The 15090-nt window shown below is 33.8% G+C and overlaps 1 protein-coding gene across 1 annotated transcript; it reads right to left on the reverse strand.

The window, feature by feature from the left end:
* Positions 1-14058: 14058 nt before the first annotated feature.
* On the reverse strand, positions 14059-14859 carry LOC110115857 (cysteine-rich repeat secretory protein 38-like). The gene has a single exon (XM_020849250.2). It carries the CDS (start codon positions 14857-14859, stop codon positions 14059-14061), a length of 801 nt encoding a protein of 266 aa, XP_020704909.1.
* Between the last annotated feature and the right edge of the window lie 231 nt (positions 14860-15090).

The raw sequence follows: 15090 nt of genomic DNA on the forward strand, positions 1-15090 counted from the left end.
ACTCACGTGGTGTCATTATCTAATTAAATTTTTTAAGCAACCAAAACAAGGTTTTTGAAAAAGGCCAACATTGCCGAAGTATAGACCCGTTTTTTTTTGGTATTTTGTCAAATTATAATTAATTTTACCATATATTATATATATATATATATAATATATATATATATATATTATATATAAACATAGCTGGAGAAATAGACCAGTTTTAGGCTTTATCTAAATTATTCATCAAAATTATTTTAATAAAATAAATTTATTTGTTATGATACACATCTTATAATTGATTGGAAGACAATTGACTTTTTTATAATAATAATAATAATAATTGGTCCTGACGCTTTGGAGTTCCCGCCGGGATCACTACCTCGACGCGGAGTTCTGTCAGACAACGCTGACGCCGCGGATGTTTCGGCGGACCACCACTTGAACGTTTTGGAGTTCCACCGAAGCGTCGCTTGACGTTTTGACTCACTACATGAATTCATCAACATTACTGATGGTCTTGACCGGCAGTGTTTTCTAGCTGCCGTATTAACAGCAATTTAACTGGCGGTCCATGGTTTTTTACCGGCGGTCTAAAAAGCCCGGATGTGTATGTTAAATACAGCTGCCGGAAAAAGCGGCAGTCCAGAAACCGCCGATTAAACGGCCGGCCATTTAAATCTTACTGGCCGGGCGTTATCGGCGGCTTGAACCTTCGGTGTTAAGTAAATTTTTTCTGGAGGTCCTGAACCGCCGGATAGCCGCCAAAAAATGCCCTAAACAATCTGTCCCGAGCCTTCCATTTCATTTCATTGCCTGCTCTCTCTTTCTCTCCTCTCTCTCTCGTCTCTCTTCTCTCTCTCTCTCTCTCTCTCGTGCTCTCTTCTCTCTCTCTCTTTCTTCTCTCTTCATCTCTCTTCTCTCTCTCTCTCTCCTCTGCTCCTGCGCTGGCGCTCCACTCCTGGTCTCCTCCGCTCTCGCGATCGAGACGCCTCCTCCGGCCGCCGACGAGCTCCTCGCCGCCGAAAAAGTTCCTTCCAACAAAAATCTCGACTCCACTCCAGCCGCCGAAGGCTCTCCTTCCGCTCCCGTCGCTCGGCCTTCCAGAGGGTTTGCATTTTTATTTATTTTTTTGATGCACTTTGTTGCATTTTGGTTAGATTAGCATCAAGATCAGTCTTAAGCCAATATATTTATGCTTTAGTCATGGATGTTCTCACTAGACATTTGTGATAAGATGTACCTTTTTGTATGCTTTTTTGTTGATGATATTCTTCTTGTTGATAAAGATAGAGAGGGAGGTTGATAGTAAACTTGAATTATGGGGTAACCATAGAGTCCCTAACGGTTTCTCACTTGAGTAGATCTAAAACTAAAAATATGAAGTGTAATTTTATTAGTAATAGACCTAGTGAGGGGTTTTGGTGACTTTGGGCGTTTTATCAAGTCATTAATAAAAGTACATATTTTTCTATAATGTTTGGATCTCTTGTTCAGAGTGATGGGTGAAATAGAAGGGTATTACCGCACAAATTCCAAGTTGAATGGTTGAAATGGAGGAATGATGCGGGCCTTGTTTGGTGTGATAGAAAAGTCCCCCCTCAAACTTAAGGGGACCAAAAATTCTAAAAATGGTGGTGAGATCTGCAATCTTTATAGGTGGCCGAATCTTGGTCATTAAAAAGAGAAGCATAATATAAGTTAAGTGTTTGATGGAGGATGAGTGTGCTCAGGGTGGATGAGTGGCTTTACCACCTAGAGATAGGATACAAAATGAGGCATGGATGTTCTCACTAGACATCTTGGCGATATGGATGTACCTTGTTGAATTCCTTTTTGTTGATGATATTCTTCTTGTTTTTGATAAGATTAGATATGGAGTTGATGGTAACTTGAATTATGGAGGCCAGCCATAGAGGTCTAAGATTTTTCGCCCTTTGAGTAGATCTAATAAACTATATATATGAGATGTAATTTTAGTAGTTAATTAGACTCAGTGAGGGGTTTTGTGACTTTGGGAAATCAAGTCATTAATAAAAGTACACGCACGTTTTAAGATATCTTTGGATTGCTATTATTCAGAGTGATAGTGAAATAGAAGTGGAAATATTATCAACAATTCAAGTTGGATGGTTAAAATGGAGGCATGAATCAGGCTTGTTGTGTGCATAGAAAAGTCCTCAAACTTAAGGGAAAATTTTATAATGATTGGTGGTGAGATCTGCAATGCTTTATGGTGCTGAATCTTGGTCATTAAAAGAGAAAGCATAATACTAAGTTAAGTGTTTGCATAAAATGAGGGTTTACAGTACTCTTTTTTGTTGATTGAACTTATGATGAACGTTATTGTAAAGCTATTTGATTATGAACTTATTTGATTCACTTTTTGAACTTAGTTATGAACTTATTGGTTGAACTTATGACTTAGTTATGAAATTATTTTGGTTTCACTTATTATTTTAATTTTAATGAATACAATTATGATAAATTATTGTGATTGTATAGTGGCCTGTTACCCAAAATTGTGAACATTGTTGTATTTTCAAACATGTTTTAGAGTTAGGGTGAAAATCCGCTCAATGAGGAGGGGAGGCTGTCAAAATTTTTTTTTTTCAAATGCTACAAATTTTTTCCCGGTGGCCAAACTTCGCTACCATAAATTACGGCTAATTAAGCCCCCACCAAAACTTCTAAAATCGTCCTGTCAATACCGGCAGTTTTTCCGCTGTGTCCGGCGGTACATCGGTCGATGCTCCGGCGGTCCCTTCACCGCTGCAATGTTCGTCGTGTTAACCACCGGTAACTGCCGGTGATGTCAGCGGCTTACCGGCGGTCCTATTTTTGTATAACGATGATGTTTATACCGCGGTTGACAGGCCAGGTACAAGTACGTCGGTATAAAACACAGCGGTCAACCGGCGCTTTTAGACCATAATAAGCTACTGGCGGTACGTAATCGTCGGCACCGCCGGTGCACCAAAACGCCGCTGAAGAAAACAACCCGCCGAATAAGATTTAAGGTGCTGGTTTTTTTTTCTCCAAAGTGACGCCGGACCTTTCATCCTCATTTGTTTATAGACTACCCAACCTATGGTTGACATTTGTAATTATGGTCGCCCTCCGAGCATGAGTAGCCCACTATAACTCAACTCAAATTCTAGTGAATCATTTTTCAATTGGCTAGGCCCCGTAGTTTCCCCTTTACCATGAATTTTCCAACGCAAAAAATCTTGTGTTCTCTATGTGTGAGCCATATATCCATATAATGCTAAGACATAGAACTATACTATATATATATATATATATTTACAGTAAAGAATTCTATATCTTATGTTTTATTGCAATTATGTTTATGTTTTTTTTATTTTTTATTTTTGATCAAATTTATATTTTTAATTAATGAAAATGAGGAAATTTGTATTAGTAAATTTTCATTTACGTAACTTTTATTTATTATATGAGATACTATTATAAATATTTTGAGTATTTATTTTATATTTTTGTTCGTTGATTTTGAAAACAATATTTTTGTCGATTTAGAAATTTATTTTGATATCTAAAAAATAATATTTAGTTCAAATTTCAAAATATTATTACTAAAATACTTCGATAATTTGGTTTAATTTTCTAAAAATTTGGAATTTTTTGCTTCAGTAGACTATTTTCGGTTGATTTGCCATCAGGTCATTTGACATTTTTTTTCAAATTAGGCTTAATTATAGCTTTATTTACTAAATGTATTGAACAAGAGTGTGAATATGTATATTGAGCATAACTTGTCCCTATAAATTAGTAATAGTACTGTGATAAATATATGTGTGTGGGAAAAATAAGAAAAAATTAGTTATTCCTAATGATTGCTGGAGATGGACTGACATGTACATATAGTCGGCCAATGAACGTTTTATTATAAATTTGTGGATTTGTTGTTATCCTCTTAGTGATCATGATACATTTGATTAGGGGTTACAAAGGAGATGATTACTGTACAACAGGCACAGAGTGACGACTCAATTTTTGAGTCAATAATTTACTGATATTTAATATGATCCTAAAAAATATCGTGATATGCTAGAATTTTTTACTTGTTTTAGTGGTGGCTACTAAAATGATTGTTTATTGAGAATATTGTTTTATATTATTATACGAATTTATTATTAATTTATTACTTGATTTATTAGTAAAAAAAATATAATATATAACATTGGCATAGTGAATATACATGATATATTGAGTAAATATGATTAAAGCATTCTTGATTTAATTTTGTTATAATTAAATAATTGGACATTATGTGTAACACTCATATATGATTTTACTATACTGATTTAATTTTTGATAATATTTATTGATTATTTCTTTAATATTATTGATTATTTGATTTTTATCATTTTATATCAAATTTTTTTCTGATTATAGTATTGATCATGACAATTGTTTTAGTGATTTGGATATTAATCGTTAGACTTATTGTATTTTGTAACCATATAATTTTACTATTTTTGTACTAATTCAATAATCATAATGAATGTTAAACTTCTTATATAACTATATTACTATATATATTATATATAATATTTATATATATATATAATATTATATATATATATTTAATATATATATATATATATAATATATATATATTATATATTAATATTTATATAATATTACTCCTTTGGCCTTGTGGTTCGAGTTTTAGTTGTAAAGATTTGGTGACTGGGGGGCTTTTTATCTCATTATATGTGATTAAATAGTTTTTAGGTTAGAGCTAAGGATTTAAGTGTGTGAGATTTGATCATATCAGTATTCCCTCAGTTCTATTTTTATGTTATTCTTTTATACTAAGGATAATGTAGTTGGTAAATGATTGTATAAAATAATGAGTTGCGTATATAATTTTATTTTTTAGAATATGAAGGGTATTATTGATATTTTTTCAATAGTTTTTATTTCAATTGGACAATTTAGATTGATAAAAATAAATATCTATAATTGTATACAATTAGAAGATAAATTAATTGTTGGCGTCCTGGAGTATTCGCGGCGGTAGAGAATATTTAGTTAACGTCTTAGCATTTAGCGAAGGATCCACACACAAGGCGATAAGTGAGAGGTGTAGCATTATAAGAGACAGTCGAACCAGAGTTTTTTATGTGGAAACCCTGAAAAGGGGGAAACAACCACGGGGCCTGGCGCAGTTTGAATGAATCCACTAGTTATTTGTAGTCGATTACAAATGAGGTACTTCCTTGGGAGAGCCCTTGGATTGATGTAGAAAATAGAGTTACATCATATAGATTGCATTAATTTGTGGTAATTACATATGTTGACCGTCTTTTCTGATCGGTCACTCTCACTATCTTATCTTAGCATTTGTAGATTGAGGCACCTTTCTTGTTGTTTGGCATCACTTTGTGTTTTGTGATTGAAAGTGGTCACTTGTGGTATTTTGCAATCGGCTCGTCGTCGAGACCTTAGGATTTACCTCCTTTGATCACATGTTTTGTCCCCCCTTATCATGTTTCAAAAAAATACATGTGGTTCGGGTTGATGATGATCGACGTGATTTCACCACGCATTTGGGCCTTTATCTTGCTTGTTCAATCCATGTGCAATATATTTTGATCGGAAACATTAATTTTTGTGAAACGGTCGCAACGAGTTGCATTTTGCTCATTGAACGGATCAAACGGGCCCATTCGCGCTGAATCAAACTCCGCATTTAACGCTATGGTCCAAAAAAAAAAAATGAAATATATTGTTGTTTTTTTTTATTTTTATTCATTTGTTTTAAATAAAAAAGATGAATTATTATATAGTATTATATATATATATATAATATCTATATATATATATAATATATATATATATTATATATATATATATTATAGTATATAATATATATATATATCCCTCTTGAGTTCTTTTAAATTAGAATAAAATTAAATTTAAAACAAAATAAAATATAATAATGATGGATCAGCAAATATATAATAAAAAAGATGCATTCAATGATTCTTTAAAATTGAGGCTTAACTACAAGTTATTTTTAGCCTTAGTCTTTTTCTACGCTATTTAATCAGTAAATTCATACATCTAAGGCTAATTTTAAATTTTTTTTTAAAGGAGGAGATAAAGGTACAAACATGTAGCAGAAATGGATTATTTCAATGTTTATTGGATAATAGGCTATCCTTTCAAAAGCACAGAAGGCCCATAGTTCCCAAAAGATCATTTCAAGTCCCACACTTCTTTTCAACATTTTTTTTTTTTCTTTCTTTATTTTCATTTTGCTGAGAGGTACATCAAAAAGAATGAGGGGCTACAGAGAAGGACAAGGAGCTCATTTCTGGGGAGAAACCGGTTTTTTTTTTTTTTTGAGGAACTCGGCTTGGAACCCTCTCTCTAGCCGGGATATTTGTCGCGCGACCTCCTCGTCTGCGATCGTCCCGGCGATGAAATCCTACCTCTCAAAGCCGAGCATGTTCGACCGGTGCTTCTCTCCCCTATGTAGAGGATTTTTCCGACGACCCTTCTCCTGTTCACTAATCCGCCGCAGAGCAGCTATACGGAATGCCGCCCCTCAAGCTTGGTCTTCTGGACCGAGCTAGGGTCCAGACCCGAAATGCTGCCTCCTGGCCCTCCCAATCCGTCGCCGTGTTTCATTTCGGCAATCTACCTGCTCGAAAGAAAGAGAGGGCGACTCCGCTCCCTTGACACTGCAGAATGTTTGAGCAAAAGAAATTAAAAAAAAAAAAATCAAGAAGTATGTACAGATTCTATTACTTTGATCCTATTTACTTCTAATGATCCATTTTGTGAAAGTTAATTTTCCTCTCTTTGTATTTGGTTTATTTAATTTATTTATTTATTCTTTTTTTAAATTGTTTCTGTATTTATTGAGTATTTGAACTAGGCAGTGTATAAGCATTTTAATGAAAACCTTTTTTTATTGTGGGGGGAAAAATTCCCCCTGTTTTTTTTACCAAAAAACGCTTTTTAAATGGGGGCCCCCCCTTTTTTTCCATTTTCCCTTTTTCCTTTTTTATGTAATTTATATTTATAAAAATGTCACATATTTATTAAGTCATGTTGTTTATATTTAGCACCGAGCGAGAGTCAGGTTCTCAATGTGTATAACTTAAATTTAGTTCATCCGCGATTAACTCAAATCTGTTTTTTCTATTTCTTGTCTACTGATTTTGGATCGTAATGTGTATTCATATATTTCATACGACATATTTTATTATTATTATTTTATACTATATTATTATTATTATTATTTTATATATTAATGAATATACCTCTGTAAACTCATAATAAATAAAAAATCTAGCTCTTAGAGAGATATGTAGTACCGCATCAACGAATCCTTGATATAAGAATGTACATGAATGCTAATTTGGAAATTTGATATAGTGAATCGAATCTTGCTTATTTTTCATTTTATTATTTTTTTAAGTCGAGCTGTGTTGATTTGATTAAATTAAATATCATTCATATGTTTCATTACATTTAAAAAAAAAAGAAGAAAAAGATCAAAGCTACCTTGCGAATTTAATTTAGTTTCTCTTTGCCTATAAATCCCATACACTAATTTTCTACGTAATTTAGATTTTAACATAAACTAAACGATTGTTGTTTTCGCCATCATCATCCTAAATGCTATAAATATGATTAATATAATTGTGAATACACAATAAGTCAATCTTGGCATAATAATATTGATATTGTATAAATTCAAAGTAAGGTATATTCCTTCGCATTCCATAGATGTTCAAATTTGATATAAAGATTATAATTATGTTTTGGGAGCAAGTTCATATGTTTTTTTATTTTAATATTGAGGCATGCCCCTCATTCAAAAGTAAGAATAAATATTTATGTGGAAGTGGATTGTTGAGTGCTTGGACGAGAGTAACAGTTGCTTTGATGGCTTTCCTTTTACTTGTCCGTCACACGACGTAATCTAACTAAACTATAAATAGAAAATGGCGATGTATACGTGCTTGTGGCATGCTAACAAATGTTTTATAGTTTTATTGCGTGGTGAAGTGAATTAAATCCAAATGTGAAGCATGCAATGTAATGTTGTAATAAACACGATAAAGGGTAAAAATTAGAGAGCCCTTAGTTATGTTATTTATTAGCGCCACATCACATGCAACCTTGACATTAACGATTTATGAATCTGTAAGCTTATACGCATATTTTAATTACATAGATCAATTTATTCAATGCAAGATTTGTGGTTTGCCGAAGCTTTACATTCATCGTGCTTTATGTCTTTTGTAATCATACCTAATGTTTATTCCAATACAAGATGTGTATGGCAAATTAAAATAGAAATATTTATTATGGACATTGCTAGCAAGTGGTGTTTGCATTATATTCTGAATAGTCTTTGCCGATTATTTAATTATGTTAGTGTTAGATATTATTTGGCATGCTATTTCAAATTTGTTAAAAAGATAATTCCTGTAAGTGTAATGTGTAAAAATCATTTTTTTTTAAATACTCACAAAAAATTTCACTTCAGTGTTATGTGGCAATATTTGTCGTTAAGTTATAACCTATAAATTTAGTAAAAGTTTTTTTATATGCTTTTTAAAAAAAAAAAAACTACTGTTTTAAATACTTTTTATCATATTAATGAGTCTAAAGTGTTTCATGTATGATATTTTTTTTTTTCTTTCTATATTCTATAATAGTAAATTTCCTATATTTGCATTGTTAGATTTTCACATGATTCATAAATAGCTTGTCTTCGTTCTCAATGTTAGAAAACTATTACATTATCTTATATTCAATGTTGGCATGCCATATGTTTTGTAGGTCAAATAACTGAGTTTCTTATTAGTTAAATTCTTATCGTATTTGATTTTTCCCATATGAATCGTATCTACTCTCATACAACTTTTCTTTGCTTTTCTGTGATTCATTGCCGAGGTGCTTTTGTGAAGACAAAGGAGAAGGAATCGTTGGAGTTGCTGTGGACGAAGGAGCATACATAAAATAAATCAGTCGCCCCCATATCATTCCGGTGGGGGTGTACGGGCGGAACCACCAGGGTCATAGCCCCCGGTGCCTGTATTAGTTTTCTTAAAAACTTAGAACCTTTAGGGGGCCTAGATGATTGTACGGGCCTCCTTACCCTTAGGGCCTTGTAGCAACTTTCAATTATATTTAGGATTGTTTTTTTTGATCTTTTTTTTTAGATCCCTAAAACCTTGTGACATTCGTATAGAAGTCTTAGGAATTAGAAAACAACATCACTTTTTGAATTCTAACAAACCACTAGTGACATCTTAAGGACAAAAACTAAGGACCGAGTCTTAGAAAATATATTTTTAGGGTGTATGTTCCCTATAGGATAGAAACATTAAAACAAAAACCTAGTGACATGCTTTCTTAGATTTAGATTTTTGTTTCTTAATTTCACTAATAATCAATCCAACCAATCTTAATCTATTCTTAAAAAATCTATTAAAACACTTAACTTTTATTAAGTTATTATTAAATTTGTAATTAATTAAATTGCAAATCTAAAACATAACGCTAAATCAATTTATTAATTTAATTAATCAACTCCTAACCAATACTAAAATCTAAAGAAATAGATCTAAATTAAGAGATACCCCAATTTTAATTAAAATTCATTAGGATAAAAATATTTCTTAAATAGCAAACTTTAGAATAACCTCTAAAATCAATTAACGAAACTTGATTAATAAAATGATTAATACACCATTTTTTCTTTTCTTTTCATAACAAATTAAAAATAACCAACAAAGTTAATTATCACTGGGATCACCCAGGCCTACGAGTGCTATTAAGTTTAGCCCCAAAGGAGGAGAAATAAACCTCACGGCCTCGGTGTGAAACAAAGTGGTGGTTAATCAAACACTAAAAATAAACATCCTAAAATCAATCCTAAAATACTAAGATTTGAATTTTAACTAAAATTTCCTTTTGCCCCTTTTAACAACAAGAATGCAAAAATAATTTTAATTAAACTATCCCTATATGAACCTAACCAAAACCACACAGTTTCACATCGTTATTTCGTCATTTTTCTTAGGTGAGTTTGGATAGACACGACTATTAGGCTTTAGGTTAGGTTGTTGTTCTGTTTTCTTTTTCTTGTGCTGTGTGTGACGCTCTGCATGTGAACCCGTTGTGTGTTATTTTTGCCTACTTGTTGTAGCTTTTCTGTGATGCTTTTCTGTGACCGCTTTTCTGCTCTTTTCTTTCCTGCCGTGTTGTGAGCGTTAGAATACCCATGAGGTTAGGCACAGCTTTTTCCTATACTAATGCTGTCTTCCCTGCAGGTGGCCGTGCTTCATAACAGCGCCTACAGGGGGCTAAAATTATAATAAAATGTATATAACTGCTTTAGTACATGCTTTAAGCTACTTAGCCCCAATAATCAGAGCACGCCAAAGTGTGATTTATTTTTGCTGCATTTTTCATTCATATGTTAACTGCGTCGACGATTTTTCTTGGATGATTTTGCATTATATGCTTAGGATAAACCCTGCAGGAGAGTCTTAGAAATTTTCTTCTCTTCTGATGTACATGTATTTGATAGTAAGTTTGTGAAAATCATTAAAATAAGGCATTTAAATGTATATGGAGTCCAAAGGGAAAAGAAAACGCCTTCTATAGGGGGTTTTTCTTTTTCATTTGGGCATCCTTTGGAGCATTCAATATAAGGAAGCTCGAAGGAGCTAAAGAATGATCTAAAGACGAATCAAGGAAGTGAAGAAGAAGACTGGGAGAGATAAGAATGCCTTATTTTTAAGATTTGCGTCATTCCTGGGGTTGTTTGTCGGTGGAGCCCGGCACCTTACTTTTTTAATTACTCAGTGATGTTAATATTCGTATGGCACTTGCCATGGACTTTGGAGACTCTATTTTGTTGGCTTGTTGTGTTTACTTTGTTTTTGTGGCATTAGAAACTGACATTTCTTTTTCCTAGGTTTCTTAATTGCTTTGTTTGGGTTGTGGCTCGGACGGAATGCACGTTAGGCTCTTTAGGATGTTAATTTTCTATAAGTTAAAATTATTTAAGCAAGATAACAAATGAATAATTGGATATAAAATCAAATCAATTTTTTTTCTAAAAATTAATGCATGTTCCTTTAAAAAGGGGCACTTTTTTTAAATTACAATTATAAGTCTGTTCACTTAACAGTGACTATTGGCCAGTCCTGATTGGCCCCTTACCTACACATACATAGCCTTGAGTTAGCATTATCAGATTTTTTTCCTTTTATAACATAGAGGGATAGTTTCACTTTGCATAAGCATCAGTACCATTCATACGTCGGGGCTTGATACCCATTTCCTTTTCTATCTCCTACGCACTCTTTGGCATTTGCATAAGATTTGATAACATGGATTTCGATACGCTAGGTGGAGTTTAGCTTGGTAACCTCCGCTTTCGAGCAGGGTGGTAAATCCAGGTCGGGGCTGCTTAGATCCCTAGTGGGGCTAACGTTAATAAGTCCCCTCGTGTGTCTCTTTCATCTGTTGTGAATTCGGAGTCCGTCAATTTTTTTCTAGGATAGTAATCCTATCTTCGATCTTTTAAACTGTCAATTAATTCACGTGCATATCAAATTTTAATCACATCTTTATCCATATTCAAAAGGTATAACCCTCATTAAAGATAAATAGAAAGAGACTCTTGGAATAGAATTTGGAACTTATCTGTGCTACCAAATATAAGAAGTGAATAATACACATTCTTAATCGAGAGTTTTCTTGACGCGAGGTCTAAGATGTAATTAACTACGGGGGCTTGGCGCCCGTAGGAACCGATCCCACAATCAAATAAACCCCATTCGAGCTGATGTATCGATGGGGGACATCTCGTGAACTTTTGGGTTTAATTATTATTATCCATCGAGGTTGGGTAGGTGAAGGCCGCTTCCTCCATGGCTAATCGGTATCTATAACTCCATTCTGCTCTTCCCTCGGCCTGCTTGTGTCGATTGTAAAGGCCTACGACCATTTGTCCTAGGATAGGTGTGATCGTACCCTTTGCATTCGACGCCCACGAAGCGGAATCCTTTCGGAGACCCCACAGATTTCTGGCGACCACGGTGGACCAGGTTTCTCTCTCCCCTCTTTGGATGTTGTATATTCACTTCTGTAGGTAATTCTAGTTTTGGTGCCTAATTTGGTTCCCATTTTCTATTACACTCTCCTTCTCTTAATCCTTAGCTGAGAGCTAGACCTTGTTTAATGTTTTAAAGATTTTAATTAAAATTTTGAGTTTATTAGATCTTTATTTTTTATTTATTATTCTCAAATTAAAATTCAAATCGATCTATTTTAGGTCATTCTCATTCAATCAAAGATTTCCATATCTATTCAATTTCCCTCAGTTGGATTCTTTAGACTTAATCCTTGGTTTTCATATATTTCAAATGAATGTCCATATTCTACTCTTTGGGAATTGCATAATTTCATATTTGACATACAAACTTTTAGTCCTGATCACTTCTCTTGTTTTGAGGCTCTTTAGACTAAGGGTTTGATATCACTCAGCTCCAAATAAAATTCCAAAATGCTATTTTCCCAATGGAAGGGTCTTTAATTTAACAATATACGAATTTTTCAAAAGAAAATTTAATTTGAGACAAGGTTTGAAAGTTTAAAATACAAGATAAAACTTTGAGAAAAAATTTCTTTTAAAGAGTAAGTGACTTATTTTTCTTAATGAAAGTTTTTACCTCTTTTTATTTATTTAAAACTATAAGTAAGTGTTGGATTGACTCCTTTAAAACACTTATAAGAGAATTTCTTTTAGATGATCCATAAAAGAGCATGTCTCTCCCTCCCATCCGTTAAAGCCGGTTCCGCCCCTGTTCACCCCCAAATAAAGTCTTTCTAACCTTCGCCGCCCATCGACTACGATCCCTCTGATTTTCGTTTTCCAACATGTAGTAGTCCCTTCAACCTCTATCGCCCGACCAAGGTCCCTCCAACCTCCATCGCTAGTTGACAATGATCCTTTTGTCCTCCTTCGCACACCAATAGTGGTACCTCCGACCTCATTCACATGGCTACAGTTCCTCCGACCATTTTCACCCGACTACAATACTACCGACCAAACAAACAAACCAACATCTCTTGAAAATAATTCTCATGACATTATTCTTTCAACTCTAACTATATAATGTACTCTATACGATGTATATTTTCTACATTGAGCCAATGAATTTCCTTGAGGAAGGCTATTATTTGTAATCAATGAAAAATGCTAGTGAAACCATTTTAACTCAGCTAGACCCAATAATTTTTCCTTTTTTAGGGTTTTTCACCTTAAAAGTCTAGTCTCTTATAACTCTTGTACCCATCTCTTTTTTATTTGTATGTGTATTAGATCTTCGTTCAAAACCAAGATGTTAAGCTCTTTATATCTCTACCACCGTAAATATTCCGGCTTGCAACAATAATATATGACTAATTAATTAAATTTTATAATATACTCATTTCAAAATAAATTTAACAGACATAAATTTTATGGTGATCAGAATATAGATATACTTATCTCTATCTTCGATGTAATCATTTTATCTAATAGATATTGCTTAGTGGCCTAGCTCGAAGAATTTTAGAGAGATATTTTGTAGTATAAATCAAAAGGATTAAAAATAAATATAATATAAATTCGGTTTAAGGCAATTTAATTAGGATGCATGTGAGACTTTTCTCTTGAATATATGGAAAAAGTCAGCCATTTCCCTGACAACTTTAGGTATTATAAATGTTTACAAGATATATATCGCCCTTCTAGCTAGAGTTCTTCGGAGAGGGTGTTGGGATGGTAGGATGAAATGTGCCATGAGAGCTTTTAGGTAGACATCCATGATTATGATCTACAGGCGACTACAGCTAATTCAATTGTTGCTACAAATAATTCTTCATTGATAGGAATGCAGATACATATCTAATTTTCATTAAAATCCACAACAAACCACAATAAGTTAATACTTGGCTGCTTCATCCAGCATTTGCAGCTAATTATTTAACTCATGCACGAAAACGTACAACACCTAAACCCTAATTAAGATATCCAGTAGAAACTAAGGCAGAAACTGCATGGCTTGGATTCGGCGATTCAGCCTCAACGAACACATCATAAATCTCATATCTAAACATACAGCAGTTGCTGATCAAATGGCATCCTAAATGATTTTTGCAGTCATTCGACATAGCCTCCAAAGCCTTCTCCAAGCAATAACTGCAGCCGGCGTCATCAAGATCACGCGTGCATTGAGCAATTCCATATACAGTCCTGTTGTAATTCACCTCATAAGTAAGAACCAGTCCAATCTTCACATCCTTTCCCACCGCCGACCCCATCGTCGCATCCAAAACCAACCCAACTGCAGCATTAAAAGTCTCAGAATGTGCGGTCGCGGTAAGCGCCGAAGGCCAAACGCGAGTGTAGCTCGAATCGGCCTGCCCGAAGAACTTGTAATTGTCATAACGAAGGAAGCAGAATGGGTACCAAACGCGCGATTCAGAAGAAGATGGACAGAGTGTTTGGATCTGATTTACTGCGTTAGCTACGCATGATGAGCATGATTCGTTGCTTGCGTCCCCCCGGCATTGAATGAGACCGTAGATGGTGTCATAGCCTACGCCAAAGGAAGAGATGGCATAGGTATTGTTGTTATAAATCTGTGCTGCAAGGTTGGAAACAGTGTTCTTGATATTGACTTGCAATATATTGTTGTTGTTGGTGAAGTTTTTGTTGCAGACTAACTGATAGACGGAGGAGGAATTATGGGAGCTCAAAGATGCAATTGGGAGGAGGAGGAGAAGGACCGAGATGAAGAGCTTGTATGAGAATTCCATCAATTAATTATTGCTTAATTAATTTGGCTCTCAATGATTCATCTTTGCTTCCCTTTATATAGGGAAATTAGCTAACGAGGCCGGAGGGGTCGATTTGTAATAAAAATGTTTTATGAAACAAAATTAAAATTGTTTTATGATATAATTTTTGGTCAGAGTAGATGTCATAATAAGACAATAATGAAATTAAAAAAAAAGGTAAATCTTTTTTAATTGGCCATTAGGAAATAC

The sequence above is a fragment of the Dendrobium catenatum genome, unplaced genomic scaffold, assembly GCF_001605985.2.
Source record: "Dendrobium catenatum unplaced genomic scaffold, ASM160598v2 fragScaff_scaffold_315, whole genome shotgun sequence".
Taxonomy (NCBI): domain Eukaryota; kingdom Viridiplantae; phylum Streptophyta; class Magnoliopsida; order Asparagales; family Orchidaceae; genus Dendrobium; species Dendrobium catenatum.

Coding starts and splice junctions, on each gene's coding strand:
- LOC110115857 (XM_020849250.2), bottom strand. CDS start 14,859: ATGGAATTCTCATACAAGCTCTTCATCTCGGTCCTTCTCCTCCTCCTC.